Source organism: Salvia hispanica, chromosome 5 (genome assembly GCF_023119035.1).
Source record: "Salvia hispanica cultivar TCC Black 2014 chromosome 5, UniMelb_Shisp_WGS_1.0, whole genome shotgun sequence".
NCBI classification, from domain to species: domain Eukaryota; kingdom Viridiplantae; phylum Streptophyta; class Magnoliopsida; order Lamiales; family Lamiaceae; genus Salvia; species Salvia hispanica.
The window spans coordinates 35,374,258-35,389,670 of record NC_062969.1 but is presented as its reverse complement, the minus strand read 5'-3'; the positions used below and the strand labels follow the sequence as shown (position 1 = coordinate 35,389,670).

Below are 15,413 nucleotides of genomic sequence, written 5' to 3'. Positions count from 1 at the left end.
ATCAATCTCATATACATAACATCCAAATGTACAACCTTTATAATTATAAACCACAAAATAATGTCTAACAATTTCTTTTTACATACATTAGGTCGGATTTGTAATAATATTAAGGGAGCCGACTCTTCAAAAAACGACCTACTACATAACGGTGCAAATTACAATTCCAAAAATTCTATCAATTTCTCTTCTATATTATTTTCTTCCATCATTTTTTTACCTCTCAACAATGAACAATTACAGGGTTTGCCAGTAACGGATAGCTCTGAAGGTCGTAGCAGTTCTGCAGAAAGAATTACAATGTTACTGATATCGAACGTTTCCCTTCACCTCGAAGGAGCTATATAACATCATTACAGAAACAAGTAAATTAAACTTCGTTAACAAAGAATCAAAGAATGATACTTGGATTTGGTTAGAAAAAAATCAAGAGATGGAACTGAAACTCTCGATTGGTTCAGATTCTTCAAGAATCGATGCTGCCTGGAAACAATCGACAGCATCAGCCATCCGCCCATCAACCTTGTGAACTATGCCTAACTGGTACCAAGCCATGGAGTTGGTGGGTTCAATCCTCAATGCATCTGAAAGTAGAGTTCTAGACACAGGCAACATCTTGGGTCCCATTTTAGACAAAACCGAGCCAATTAGAATCTTGCAAGGTACGTATTTTGGTTCCAGCAAAAGGGCATTGATATACGAAGCCAAAGCTTCATTTATACGCCCTTGTTTTTCATGCATAACACCTGGAACAAAATATGAGTAGGATATTAAGCATGTTTCTTTATTTCATCGAGACCTCCAAACTCTACTCTTTCAGTCATCCGTGAGGACCACAATCATTATCAACTCTGTTCTACAAAAAGAGGAACAAAAAATTGTGGCACAATTTTAGCCTATTGTTACATTTCAGGCAATAGTAGGCTTCTTCTTTGTGGCTCTACATTCTTGTAATTTGACATGATATTTGTGCTCTATTGTTGAATTAAAAGCTATAATTTGAACACATACAACATTCGAGTTAAAAAATGATATAAAGCTAACAAACTAATAGGGTGAGCAGCGTCCAAAGTTATTATAAGAATGTTTATCAATTCAACCTCTCCATTCCCATCCCCATCAAAATCCTCTTTATTCTAAGAAAGCATCCAGGCATGAATTACATATGTCAACATGCAAAGTATACGATATAGGGTTGCATTATTTCAACTGATAATGAACAACAAATATCATTTTATCATAACCACCAAGTCTTAAGCTTTTCTAATACTACAAATAAGCGAGGAAGTATATATATTAATAATATTGTACTTAGCACTTTAACAAATCTAAGATCTTTCCGTAATGAGTAGAATAATATAGCATGTATTATGCACATATTTAGTGGTATAATCAAGAGTATATTTTTGCAGTACGGAAACTTCCACCCTAGATTCAACTGTTGAAACAAATATCTAACATGATTTGACATGCAGCAAACAAGTTTCACCGAAACTTGACAAGTCTCAGAAGGGTTCCTGGACGGGGAATTTTCAACAGAAGAAGAAGCTCTACAAATAATATAAGTATGGTTTTATTTTACTATTTATGTATGTAAAATGGGGCTTAACCTTTTAATTATAAACTCGGATGGCTTTTGTTTCTATTTATAGAAAATAAATATGTACTTAATCAAATAAAATAATATTGCCATGAATCATAAAGGAAATATTATTATTCTGCCACCCTAAAGGAAAATGCCAAATAGCATTTGTCAATATCCATAAACTAGCTGGAAACTCCTGAAACTTCAACGAGCCTACAAAACATATCAACTGCAATAGGTTTTACTGATTTCATGTCCCTTACACAAATATATTCCCCCTGTCTCATAAGAGCGTCCTCGGTCTTTATGGGCAAAGGTTTTAATAAAAATTAGGTAGCGGTGGTTTTGATTGGAGAAGGGGTCCCATGTTTTCTTGCAGGGGTATTTTACGTTAAGTAAGTGGAGAAAGGGTCCCACCTTTGTTGTTAAAGAATAAAGGATGTCAACCATCCTTGATATTGTTGTAAATAAGTTGAAAAGATGGTTCAAAATATATAAGGGATAGTTTCCAGAAAAGGAATGGGTACACTCTTGTGGCTCGGACAAAAATGACAAATTGAGCACACTATTGTGAGCATTACTCACACATATTCCCACAACTTCGATTGAGCACAAGTGTCTCTCACCATTTCCCTACAACTTTGGTTGATTCACTATAAACCAAGAAGATGAAAGTATATAGGCCTCATTCTTCAGAAGATCTATCTCTTGTATGGTCAGTCTGAACTTGGGTTTACATCTCTTTCATATATGAGGTGCTTTTGTATTTTTATAATAATTAGCTCTTAGAATAGACCATTTCTTTGGATTGCATTCAGTTCATTCAAATGGAATGTCACAGTTACATTCTCACCATGTTTAATTGATAGACTTTTATGAGATGCTTGGTATGATGGAATGGAATGGGGAAGGAATGGAGGTAGGACTCACCATTTCAGCCCTTTCTCATTTAATAGAAAAACATAATAACTTTATAACAGCCTTATGAAGTTTTATTAGCCGCCTCATTCTATATCCTGCTTAGGTAGCTTATACAATACATGGAGTCATGAATAGTTTTTAACAATATATTAGTTGATTGGATCACCATCACCTTCATCTCTCTAGCAATTAAAGTTCATGGAAATTGAAAGAAGAAAAGCATTTATGAAGAAACTGATTGCAGCACATTTGTCATGGAATCTGGAAAGACATGGATCCTGGACTACTGGTTCCACATATTAAACTCAACAAAGACCATTATTCACCTCTTATTTTCATAGAATCTGGAAAAAAATAGATACTTAAGAAAATACTACCACCTCTATTTTACTCAAAAGTGACACATTTTCCTTTTTGGGATGTCCGACTCAAAGAACAACGTTTCTAAAAAAAGAAACACTGTTCTCTCTACTTTATTTTCTCTCCACTTAACACACTAAACAACAATGCAGAAAATCCCGTGCCAAACAAGTTATGTGTCGCTTTCAATTTATTTTTCTTTTAAACTTTACGAGTAACAAGGCAAAGAGTTTGAGAGTTCTTACCTTCTGTGTGCAGTGTTTCTGGACAATACTCTTTCAGCGTTCTGGCTTTCCCCAAACATACCTCTGCATCCTTCCAATGAGAAAGAATAGAGTATAATTTTGCAAGTCCATGCCAAACTTCATATTCATTTGCATTCCCATCCTCCACCTATACAACATACATGAGATTATGATTGTTATGAAACTAAAGGGTGACCATAAAGATGGCAAATGTTCAAGAATCATTAATTCAAATAAAGGGATTGGCATAGGTATCCTCAATATAGATATCAGAATTCAACCTGAGGTGCACTTGCAAGAGCTCCACAAGTTTTTCTTTGGGCTTGTACCAAGGCAAGAAGATAGCGGTAAGTCTCAATCGCATCCTTGTGCAGTGACTGAGAAACTTTTAGCTTTGCTTTCATCCTCAGGAGTGGTCCTTGATCCCACTTCGAAGTTTCATCCAATGCGGCATCAGTAACCACTTCAGCCTCCGAAATGCGCTGTTGGGCAGATAGAACCAAAGCAAGAAGTCTCCAGCCTCTTATCATAGATCCACCTGTCACATCTAAATACTGTTTGGCATATCGAAAAGCTGCATCGAGATTCCGGTGTTCAGCATATTGAATTCCCAACTCAAATGTGAGATCAGAGTTTTCAGGCTCTAAGGCTAATGCACTGTCTAATGATTTCAGAGCCTCAGACTGAAGACGAGATCTCTCAGAATCTGAGGAAGAATTTTTTGCTTGTTTTCCTAAGCAAAGGCCCAACATACGGAGGCCAACACCTTTTAAATGTGGTTTTGATTCGAGCGCATTAATTATTGCCTTCTGTGCATATTTGACTCCCTCTGCAGCAAAAACAATATTCTCGCTGCATATTTTGGCTGCAAGCAGCAAGGACATGATATCATCTGGTTCCTCGTGTGGATGTAATGACTTTCTCAGTAGTTCTATGGCAGAATTATTCTGTCCAGCTCCATTTAAGGCCAATGCCATAGCTTTCCATCGCTCGATACGATGCATTGCTCCGGGCATGGCCTCTTCAAGCTGCTTTGCTAAAACCGAAGTTTGGTTACATATAGATAGAGCAAAAGTAAGGTGTTCTAGGACTGAGGGATCCCACTTGGCTTTACCAAGGCAAAACTTTCTCATAACAATCATTAAAAGTAAAATGGCCTCTTCCAGATTATTCTTAGGTACATATGAACCCTCGACCTGAGAAGCTAAACTGGGTGGACTGACGTCAAACCCACTGTACAGCAAGAAAACTGCAAATGCTTTTTGAATCCTTGCACATCGATCGTTGTCAACGTTCCATTGACTTAGTAGGGCACGGCGGTAGGCACCCATCGCTTCAGTATAGTGTCCAGCTTGTTTCCATAACTCTGGGAGAAGTTCGACAGCATGGCTTACAGTTTCTTGAAGCTTATTTTCTACCAACACATCAGGAATTCCATCAGGGAATAGCTTCTCTACTGCATCAAGCACACTCTTGCACTCTTCAGCCGCCTCTAGAATATATCAAGAGAAGATTGTATTTAATCAGATAAATTATTCAAATGAACAAGTTCTCTAGGAAATTAAATTTTTTCAATAAAATTATGGGATATTGGAAGAAATTGAGATTATCTCATAACTTTTTTGAAATAATTTTAAAAGTATTACCACTTAACTTCCCCAGCTTCTGAAGAGATTTAGCTTTTAGATATATGGCCTCAAGCACAAGGTTAGTGGCATGCTGTGAGACTACAGATCCTAAATCGCTGCGAGTACGGCCCTTTTTGGTACTAGTAGTAGTAGGCTTATCACCTAGAGATTGTTGCATCCTTTGTATGGCTGCGTGAAGATCAATACCATCAAAGACTCGTAAAGCACCTTCAACATTTCCTCGTTGATATTCCAACTTTCCAAGAAGGGCCCTTGCTTCCTAAAAATTTAATAATATGTCATTTTGGGATTAATTGTTAGAGTGATGAGATAAAATGGTAAACTTTGGGCTAGGAATATTATCAGCAAAAAACTTTATCAAATAATGTTACTTCAGAAATACAAGAGTATTTGCTAGGGTGTCAATCGGGGCAACCCATTCAAGTTTGGGCTAGCCCTATCAAACTGTCGGGTTATTTGGCTCAGCACTCAGGCCAACTGAGCTAAAAAAAATTCAGATCAAAATTCTTGGCCCTAACCCCCATACTTTTGGATTTCGGGCTAGCCCATTGGCCGATAAAATTTACGCCTAAATGTCAATGTATGTTATAAATCGCCAGTTGATGATCACTAAAATGTTCCTCCTCTTATACTAGAAAAAAAGAGATGAAAAGAAAATAAAAGAAAATAACCATTCCCTTTTTTACTTAAAAATTGCAGAGGAGAAAATGAAAAGAGAAGAAAAAATCGGAAAAAGTGTCAGGCTTGAAGTAGGAACAAAAAAAGATCAGCTACTATTATGCACAAACTTTAATGCCACGAATATGAGTTTCTTAAAACACATCCAGCAACAAAACAACTTTTTCTTTCTCATTACAATGACAGACAAGGAGCCAACTGGTATCATTATTTCCAATTTCCAGTTCTTTCAGGTTGTAGGTATGAAAATTTAATCTTTGTCAGGTAGATTGTATGGTAGGGCCCTAGTTTAAGTTATCAGTTGACTAGCATCTAAAAAAATTTGGAAATTACAATTTGCAAACAAACAAGCCCCAGACTTGTAAAGCATTGACTAATAACATCTAGATATCACTAACAATTAGGGAAGTCAAAAAACGGTGGCGTTTCAATAATCAAACCTCAAAATTGAGTGATAAGCCATCTCTTAAAGCAGATTCAGCCTCTTGAATATTGCCCTCATCAAGCTTTGCCTCAACTTCACTTGTTTGCATGGAAACCCCATTCGCAACAAATTGTCGAACGGATGGATCTTTGTCGGGTTGACCCGAGCCCGATGGCTGGCCTCCTGACATCGCTGATCGCAACCTTCCCTCACTAGATCAAACCAAAACAACGCGATTACCCATCACCCCTGCAGTTCTACCGTATCAACAACAACACAACCACAAATGCAGCAAAAAATGATTATGCCCTAAATGCCATTTGCCGGCTTGTTCGCTTTAACTGAGTTCGTGGAATCTATTCAAATTAGCAGTAGCCGTTAGGGGAATAAACCCAGACAATTAATCGGCATTTGAAGGCAAAATCAACGCTTAATAAATTGCAATAAATGAACGAAACAAATTTCTGTACGCCAAAAAATGACGAAAAAAGGAAACGAAAAACATAAGCGATTAAAATTAAAATTGTCACATTTACCTTCCAGTATGCGGAGCTCTGCAATGAAATTATTCCGAGAGCAAAGTCCAGAGAGAGAGAGGTGACAGATCGATCAAAACAATGGATCTATAGAAAACTGGTGAAACTTTGATGCACGTTCTTTTTTGGAAATAGGCTATATGTATTGTTTTCAGTTTTTATATATAAGAAATTTATTGTTGGTTTAAAAAAATCAATGATAAACCTCTCCTCTAAATCGAGAATGCACTTATTAATAAAATGATTAATGATTTGTTGTTGTACACGTGTCTGCAATAAATTGAAACTAGAGTGGGAAACTTTTCTTCTACTTACTTAAATTTTAACATTATTAAAAAAGTGAAAAATAATAATCGACTTTAAAATTTAAAAATATACTCCGCTAAGAGCACCTACATCGGTGCTCGATGCATCAAGCACCGTCGTGCCGAAAAGCAGGGCGACGTGGCATTCACTGATTGGCCAACGACATTTCCGATGAAATTGCCATTTTTTGTTAAATTGAAAATAATACCAAAAAAAAAAAAAAATTAGATTCCCCAAAATATAGCCGTTCTATTACCGTCTTTTTGAATTTTTTAAATTCTTTTTCAAATTTTTTTAATCCCAAAATCATCTACAAATACACACATTCATCATCCATTTTTCACATCGAATTATCTCATACTCCTACTTATCTCATATTTTTTCATACAACTCACCTACATCTTCCTCTCTCACTCAAACACTCTCTAACTTAAAAAATGGATATGAACAATATCGCAGCGGAAGCGGAGCGCGAAGAACAAGAATACTATCAACAATATTATGCCGCCTATGAAGCCTATATCGCCGCCACTGCCCCCACCCCTCCTCCTCGACCAACGAGATCAAATCGCCGCTGCATTCCTCGTGACCGGGAAGGAGCCCACGAAAGGCTCGTTGACGACTATTTTTCCGACGAGTCGCGGTTTTTGGCAGATTACTTCTGGCACCGTTTCCACATGTCAAAACACTTGTTTATGCGTATTGTCAACACATTGTCCGCCCGTGTTGAATACTTACAATCACATAGAGACGCAACCAGTCGGCAGAGTCTCTCGGCGTTGCAGAAGTGTACTTGTGCCCTCCGACAACTTGCTACCGGGCAAACAGCTGACCTCTTCGATGAGTATTTGCATGTGGGTGGGTCAACTGGAATCCTATGCCTAAAAAATTTTTGCGCCGACATTTGTTCTGCTTTCAGTGAGGAATTCCTTCGGGCATCCACCAACGAAGATTGTCAACGGTGCTTCATCTTCACGAAACACTCCGTGGATTTCCTGGTATGGTTGGCAGCATTGACTGCATGCACTGGAGAAGAATTGTCTGAATGCTTGGAGGGGGCAACACTTAAGCGGCCTAACGCTTATCCTTGAAGCGGTCGTCGAATACCGCCTATGAATTTGGCATGCATATTTTGGCGTGGCCGGATCCACCAACGACTTGAACGTGCTCTATTCTTTACCTCTCTTCAATGATGTTTTGAATGGTGTAGCACCGGTGATCGATTTCACTGTCAATGAAAATCCATACCACATGGGGGTACTATTTCCCCGATGGTATCCACCCAAGTTGGCCGACTTTCGTGAAGGTGCTTAGCATGCCGCAAGACCCGAAACGGGTTCTTTATGTGCAGCGTCAAGAGGCTGCTCGGAAAGACGTTGAAAGATCTTTTGGGGTCCTTCAAGCCCGATTCAACATTGTGAAAACCCCGGCTCAGCTGTGGTACACAAAGAATATTGCCGACATTATGTACACGTGTATTATCTTGCACAACATGATTATAGCTGACGAAGGACCGAGGGCGGCTAACTTTTTCGACGAGGATGAAGCCGAAAGCTCAGCCGCAAGGTCTCCCCCACGCCGAGGTGTGCATACGATGGTGCGCAATAGGATCGAAAGAAGACACACAATGCGCGATACCAAAACCCACATTGAGCTACAAGAAGACCTAATCCAACACATTTGAGCGAATTTCAGCTACGAGTAGTGGGTTTTTTTTATTTTATGAATTTAATTATGTAACTTTTAATTTTAGGATTTTAATTATGTAGTAATTTTTATTTTTTTAGTAATTTGTAATCGTATTTCGGGTATTTTTAATGCATTTTAATATGTGGAAATGTTTTTAGTAATTGAAATATTTAAATTGGATAATACAATGGTGGGGCAGAGAGTAAAAAATGAATAAAAGTGAGTCCGGACCCACACCCATACTCTTTGGCAAGAGCATGGATGTGGATGCTCTAATGCTTTATTAAACGACTAAAACGACTAAACATATAATATAAATTGAGTTTTTAATTAGAAAACTTCACATGCTTTATGAAGCAACTACAATATATTTCAGGGGCATTCGAAAAATTGTAAAATGTGCAGACTTACTTTAAATTAGAAATGTCAATTGGGCTAACTTGTGAGGTTCATTTATTAAAAATAATAAAAAAATAAATAAATAAGACTTTTATTATGAGTTGTTCATATAAGGAAATATGGGACTGGACAAAGTATATATTTTACACTAATAAGGTTTGAGAATAAACACACTCTTTATGTTCTATTCTAAGTGATACATTTCTTTTTTTATGTCTCACTCTAATTGTCAATTTTTAAAAATAAAAATATCATTAGAGCATTCACAGTATTGGACATCTCATCCATAGCTCATCTCTAATTTCTTCCTATCACGTCAGCAACCTATCTCTCAACCCATCTTAAACTCATCCTCGACCTATCTCACTATCACTATAATTCATTTTAATTGATGATCAAATATAAAATTACAAAATCAAATAATCTGGAGAAAAAAAAAACATATAACTCAAAAAAATGAAAATGGAGATTGGTGTGTGCAATAGGCAACAATCTCTGCGCGCATTTCACTCGGTCGTGCCTGCTTTTCCGGCTGTCGCCGTTTGCCGCCCTTCGGCAGTCCACTTACAATAGGCGCCGATCAGAACGCTAACCGAAGGGCGGTCGATCGACGTCCCTATTGCGAATGCTCTTATCTCTATTGTGTTCTCTGATCCACTTTATTCACTCTTCACTCAACTAACAAACAAAAATGCATACAGTCACGTGCTGAATATGAAATACTAATATACTTAGAGTAAGACAAACATAGGGTGTATATCCCAAAAATGTTACTCCCTCTGTCCGCGATTTAAAGTCCTATTGATCATTTCAAGATGTCCATGATTTAATGTCTCATTTGCTTTTTAGCATTTTAAGTAAATGGGCCCACCATTCAACTAACTCATTATATTCATATTCTTTTATAAACATACATATAAAAGTGAAGCTCATATTCAACCAACCTATTTTCCCATTTTTCTTCACTAACAATATCTTAAAACTTGTGCAAAGTCAAAATGAGACCTTATATGGCGATGGAGGAAGTACATGTATTCTAGGATAAATAGCCATTTAAATCACCAAGTGTGGTCAAAATCTAGTTTATCCCACAAAGTTTGAAATCCGTTAATTAAATCACGAAGTTTTAATTTTTCTAGTTTATCCTATGAGTTGAATTTTAGGTGGAATCTTTGTTGACATATATTGAGATTTAAATCACGAAAAAAATGCGTGTATAATATAAAGTGTAATCACAAGGAGCTTGATCTTAAATGGATTGGGATTTCAAGATGGATTTCAATGTAATCTGTAAAGATTTCGCCTAAAATTCGACCCATGAGATAAACTAGAAAAATTGAAACTTTGTGATTTAACTAGTGGATTTCACACTTTATGGGATAAACTAGATTTTGACCACACTTGATGATTTAAATGACTATTTACCCTATATTCTATAAATATGACTAATTTTCATCATTATGCATTAGGATGATCACATGTTAATTTCACTATAACAGATCGATTAGTTGAGTGGTTAGGCTGAAATCTAAACACTTAAAAACATATTTGGTAGGGGTGATAACTCATCTAGGGATGGAATTTTATGAACAAACGCTTAAATTTTTTATATCCAATAAAATTATAGTCCAATTAGCCTGGACCGGATAAACCTTCCACCAAAGTATGATTAATCCGAAATCAGCTATAAGCTGATCAGATTGACTAGATGAACTTCGAGATATCTCACGGTCAGATATTTATGAAGAAACCAATAATATTGTTTACTATTTGCTAATGTTAATGCTTAGTAGTACTCCATTTGAATAGTTACCAATTATGGATCATAGTATATTCGAATATTTTGCGTGTTTGCATTTTTTTTTTATAAAAATAATCAATTGGTCGTAATCAATAACTTTATTCAACAAATAGTTAAATAAATTCTCATATTTTGGAGTATTAGTTGTGGTTGAATGACAGAGATTTACTTGTTTTCATTTTATCAGAATTAATTTGATTAGTTAAAAATATTAATGATTCAAAATTCAAATGAAAGGCAACCACAATCTCATCTCATTTCCCTCCTTAACCTCACTCTCAGTAAATTTCGGATCACCTCCAAAAATTTTGTAATCTTGCATCCCAAATTAGAATTTTGTACATTTTTTAGCACCATTTTCAGCTAACAGTTACCTTCTTTTCATTTCATGTCAATTCAATTTTGCTTTTTGAAACCGACAAAATGAGTACCGGAGAACTTCTCGACGTTGATCCGGTGGAAATGAAATTTCCATGTGAGTTTTCTCTCTCAATCTGCAATCCTTTATTGTGTTAATATTTTTTTTAATTGTTTTGATGATTTTTCATTTTTGTTTGGTTGATTAGTTGAGTTAAAGAAGCAGATATCTTGTTCTCTACAAGTGACGAATAAGACCGAAAATCATGTGGCTTTCAAGGTAAAGCCACTAGATCTGAATTTTCTGGTAAAATTTTCAATTTTATCTTACTTTTGTTTTGGATTTCTTTCAGATTAAGACCACGAATCCGAAGAAATATTGTGTTCGGCCAAACATTGGGATCGTTTCGCCCAATGGCAACTGTGATATTGTTGGTAATTGCAATGCTCAATTGTATATCATTGATGATTCATTTTTTGATGAAATTGAATGTTTAATGCTGGCTATTTTGAATTCTGATTCGTAGTTACAATGCAAGCACAAAAGGAGCTTCCAACAGAAATGCAATGCAAGGATAAATTTTTGCTTCAAAGTGTAATTGCGCCTGCTGGTGCAGGTCCAAAAGACATCACTGCTGAAATGGTTTCTCTCTAATTAAATGCTCATCTTTTTAAATAGCTTAAGCTTTGACAAAATGTCCAGTTTAGTGTTTGTTCCTGCAAACTATTTGTGGAGTGATCAAATTTGATTAGAAAGACATGAGCCAAATGCCTTCTTCAAATAAACAACATAAAGACACGAAATTTTCATTGTTTGTCGTCTCATAAATAGGTGAACATAACCTTTTTAGCCATATTTGTGCGATGGACGAAAAATGAAAATATTCACTTTGGCGGAGGCTGCAAGCTAAATACTCCTCTTATTTAGTCAAGTTAAATTGATATACATTTATGAATTAAATTGTCTGGTACCGATATGAGAGGAAATGACAGGAGGCCTAAAAGATTTTGGGCAAGTTATGGTAGTAGGTGTTCTTAGGGGAATGGCGAGGTTGAAATTTGTCGAACTAGTGAGACTATCTTGGTTTTACTACTCTTGATGGTTATAGCTTTATGGTGAAGATTATGTGTGGTTAAAGGTATCTTGTTATTGTAGTTCAATAAGGATCAAGGCAAGGTGGAAGAGTGCAAGTTGAGGGTTGTGTATGTCGCACCACAACAACCACCATTTTCAGTTGGCGAGGAAGCAGATGAGGGCTTTTCAGCTTGCAACAACACAATGGATAACAGCGGCAGTGAAGTTCGTATCAATATAGCTAACATTATGTTTCCTGAGAGTTTCTTTTCATCTTATCCCACATATGGCTAGGCACTTTTCTCGGTTTATTGAGATTGGCGTAGCTAGATGTACCGGATGTATATATATGCTAAATCTATTGCACCAGATCTTTTAATTATTCAAATTCTCAGGCAAAATCTCGTGTTACTAAGTCGACTGAGGAAAAAGCTGCTGCAGCTAAACCGGGAAACAAAATGCGCCAGGAAACGGTGAGTTATGTTGAACACTTGAAATTGTTTGAAGATACCTGTATTAGTTGGATTCAATATAGGCTTATATCTGCTCTCTCTTCTTCTATTTGCCTCTCTAATGTGCTGCACTCGCTTATCGAATAATGTTTTTGTGTGTAGGATGTGTTGAAGAAGAAAACTGGAGGAGTATCATCCATCACTCTGGTTATCGTTATTGGTGTGATAGGTATTGTTATCGCGTACCTTGTCAAAAGGACATGACCGTGGAGTAGAATCGATCTTCCCAGTTACCTTGTTTATTTTTCTACTTATGATATAAGCTATTAAGCTTTGTGATTAGAGGTAGATTTACAATCTTATTTAGACGTTGACAGACAGTGCTTTAATAGCATTCTTCCATTTTTTTTGTACCTTGGAGAAAATACGTTAGATGTATGCATGTTTTGGATTCGGAGGGGAAAAAGTGTCTTCGAATTTGTATCTTATGACTATTGTTTGATCAATTAAATATACTATCTCCGTCTATAAAAAGTTCTATTGATAGTGAGCAATATGAGTTTTAATGAATAATTGGGTACAGAAGATAATAAGAGAAAGTGGTTGAAATATTATTAATTGAAAATATAGCTCACTTTATTAAATAGAAAAACTTGCAATAATAAATATAGACTAATTTTGGATGACCAAAAATGAAAAACATAAATATATATCGTAGACAGAGATAGCAGTATTTTTTCACTTCTCTAAGAGATAAGATTGATGTAAAACATAACATTAGAAATGTGTTTGGTAGTCACATATCACAACAGCCAACAGCCAAACCTGATAACTATTGTTGGTGGGAATATTTGAAAAATTCAAAACATGATCAAAGACTCGTTCGTTCTCTACTGCAACCTGCCTGCAATTTCCACCCTTTTCTATATACAAAATTTATACGACTTCAGCTCTGTATTTGATTAGATAAACTAGTAAGTCTTTTTCTTTCAATATTTTTCAATGTCTTTGATAGTATTATTCTCCATTTCTACCTCATTTCTTCCTTGTCAGGCTCTGAAACCCCCCAGAGGAGAAGAGTTTCACTGCCTCAATTCTTGGATCACTCGTCGGCGTAAGCGATGCGTCAGAGACCCAATTTTGAGGTTGCTTCTCTATCACTATTTCTTCATTGATTTGTGTATCCTACAAAAGATCATTTTAAGAGTAATTTTAGAAACATCGATTCCCAATACTAGCAATCATGTTCATGTGCTGTAATCTGCATTTGGCATGTATTCACATCTCCAAGTTTATAACTATTATTATATTATTACTGTATTATTATTATTATTATTATTATTATTATTATTATTATTATTATTATTATTATTATCATTATTATTATCATTATTATTATTATTATTATTATTATTATTATTATTATTATTATTATTATTACTACTACTACTGTATTATTACTGTATTATTATTATTATTAGTATTATTATTATTAGTATTACTATTATTAGTATTACTATTATTATTATTATTATTATTATTATTATTATTATTATTATTATCAATTTATTGGCATTTGTGGAAGATTGGCCTCATCGTTCTGTTCATATATGCTTGGCATTCTGGTACTTTGCGATGGCGATTCTAAGGTAATCATCTATCTATTTGCATCCTTGCTAATATTGATGAAAGTGGTTTGATATTCCAAATTTAGCATTATTGAAACACTATCATTCAAGTTACCTAGACATGACAAATTCCTCTAATCATCTATCTATTTGCATCCTTGCTAATATTGATGAAAGTGGTTTGATATTCCAAATTTAGCATTATTGAAACACTATCATTCAAGTTACCTAGACATGACAAATTCCTCTAACAGGGCTTTGATATATGTGATCCCAATATTGGTGGTAAATGTTCGAGTTTGTATACTAGAAATCACGTTTCGAGTGATTGAATGCTGTAAAACTCTTATTTTATTTTCCAAGGAATAAAACAGATTATTTTTGTCATAATGTTGTTATATTTTACATTTAATGGATGTTAATGCATGTTTAAATGTATAAGTTAACTTAACAAAGTCTAAGTCTTTGTTTTAGTAGACCGGTTGTGGGCGTCGTCCACTTTAAGGTAACACGGTCAGTTCTAAACAAAGAAAAAGATGAATTTCACAACCTAGATGGAATTTGACTATCCATCGAGAAAGGTTGCTATGTCAGTCCGCATATTTCTAAGCCTTACTGAAATAAGATGACATTGGTGTGGTATAACACTGAACGGATCTAACAGCAAGACTTGTCCTTGGGCTATCTACTGAAAGGCGAGGTCTTGATAATATTTGTTTCTTAATCAATGTAGGTTAGCATTGAGCATACGGTATTGATTATGCACTACTTTGACTTATCAAATGGTGCGGGTTTTTCGTAACCCAATTATCCCGATATATTGGGTAGTGGTGATCAATATCTAGCGGTGCTAGGATTGCTATTATATTGAATCGTGCACGAGGAGAGTCTCGTTTGATAATGTCCTCAAGAGGAGTGCTAAAATTTAAGGTTTTATTATTCGGAACCTAGCTAGTTGGAGTTTGATTACTCTATGAATAATAAATAAGCGTTTCATGCTGAGTCCACTCTTAGAATTAATAAGAAGTTAGTTAATTAAGTCAATAGCAGACATTAATTAATTAATGGACATTTTAATCTTAAGCACGGGAAATGAAAGTTAAACGGAAACCCGGATTACTTGTAATTTCGGATTTGGATGGGGAGAGTTCAATATTACTTCTGTAGTGGCTGCTCGTAATATTCCAATTATAACTTATATTAAATTGTGGGTTCAATTTGATTAGTAAAAGTAAATTGGATGAGCCCATATCCAAAATCTTCCATAGATCCCTATCTGGGCCCAAAAGGAACTTAATATAAATAGGA

The 15,413-nt window shown here is 35.5% G+C and overlaps 2 protein-coding genes across 4 annotated transcripts; one reads left to right on the top strand and one right to left on the bottom strand.

Annotated features, from left to right (window-relative positions):
• Positions 1-98: 98 nt before the first annotated feature.
• On the bottom strand, positions 99-6,528 carry LOC125190860 (protein NPG1). 3 transcript variants are annotated; one of them, XM_048088270.1, is made up of 7 exons: positions 6,399-6,528; positions 5,879-6,111; positions 4,758-5,019; positions 3,393-4,603; positions 3,112-3,259; positions 406-746; positions 99-283 (listed from the first exon to the last, which is right to left on the bottom strand). In XM_048088270.1, the coding sequence occupies exons 2-6, from the start codon at positions 6,050-6,052 to the stop codon at positions 427-429; spliced, it is 2,115 nt and encodes a 704-aa protein (XP_047944227.1). In that variant the 5' UTR covers positions 6,053-6,111; positions 6,399-6,528; the 3' UTR covers positions 99-283; positions 406-426. The 3 variants fall into 3 exon arrangements, with proteins under 3 accessions (XP_047944227.1, XP_047944225.1, XP_047944226.1); XM_048088268.1 differs by lacking the exon at positions 99-283 and having other exon boundaries at positions 285-746; XM_048088269.1 differs by lacking the exon at positions 99-283 and having other exon boundaries at positions 285-746; positions 5,879-6,074.
• A 4,298-nt stretch (positions 6,529-10,826) lies between these two features.
• Positions 10,827-12,965, top strand: LOC125190589 (vesicle-associated protein 1-2-like). The gene is made up of 7 exons (XM_048087919.1): positions 10,827-11,068; positions 11,160-11,230; positions 11,304-11,385; positions 11,478-11,593; positions 12,107-12,250; positions 12,421-12,498; positions 12,640-12,965. The coding sequence occupies exons 1-7, from the start codon at positions 11,017-11,019 to the stop codon at positions 12,739-12,741; spliced, it is 645 nt and encodes a 214-aa protein (XP_047943876.1). The 5' UTR covers positions 10,827-11,016; the 3' UTR covers positions 12,742-12,965.
• Positions 12,966-15,413: the final 2,448 nt, after the last annotated feature.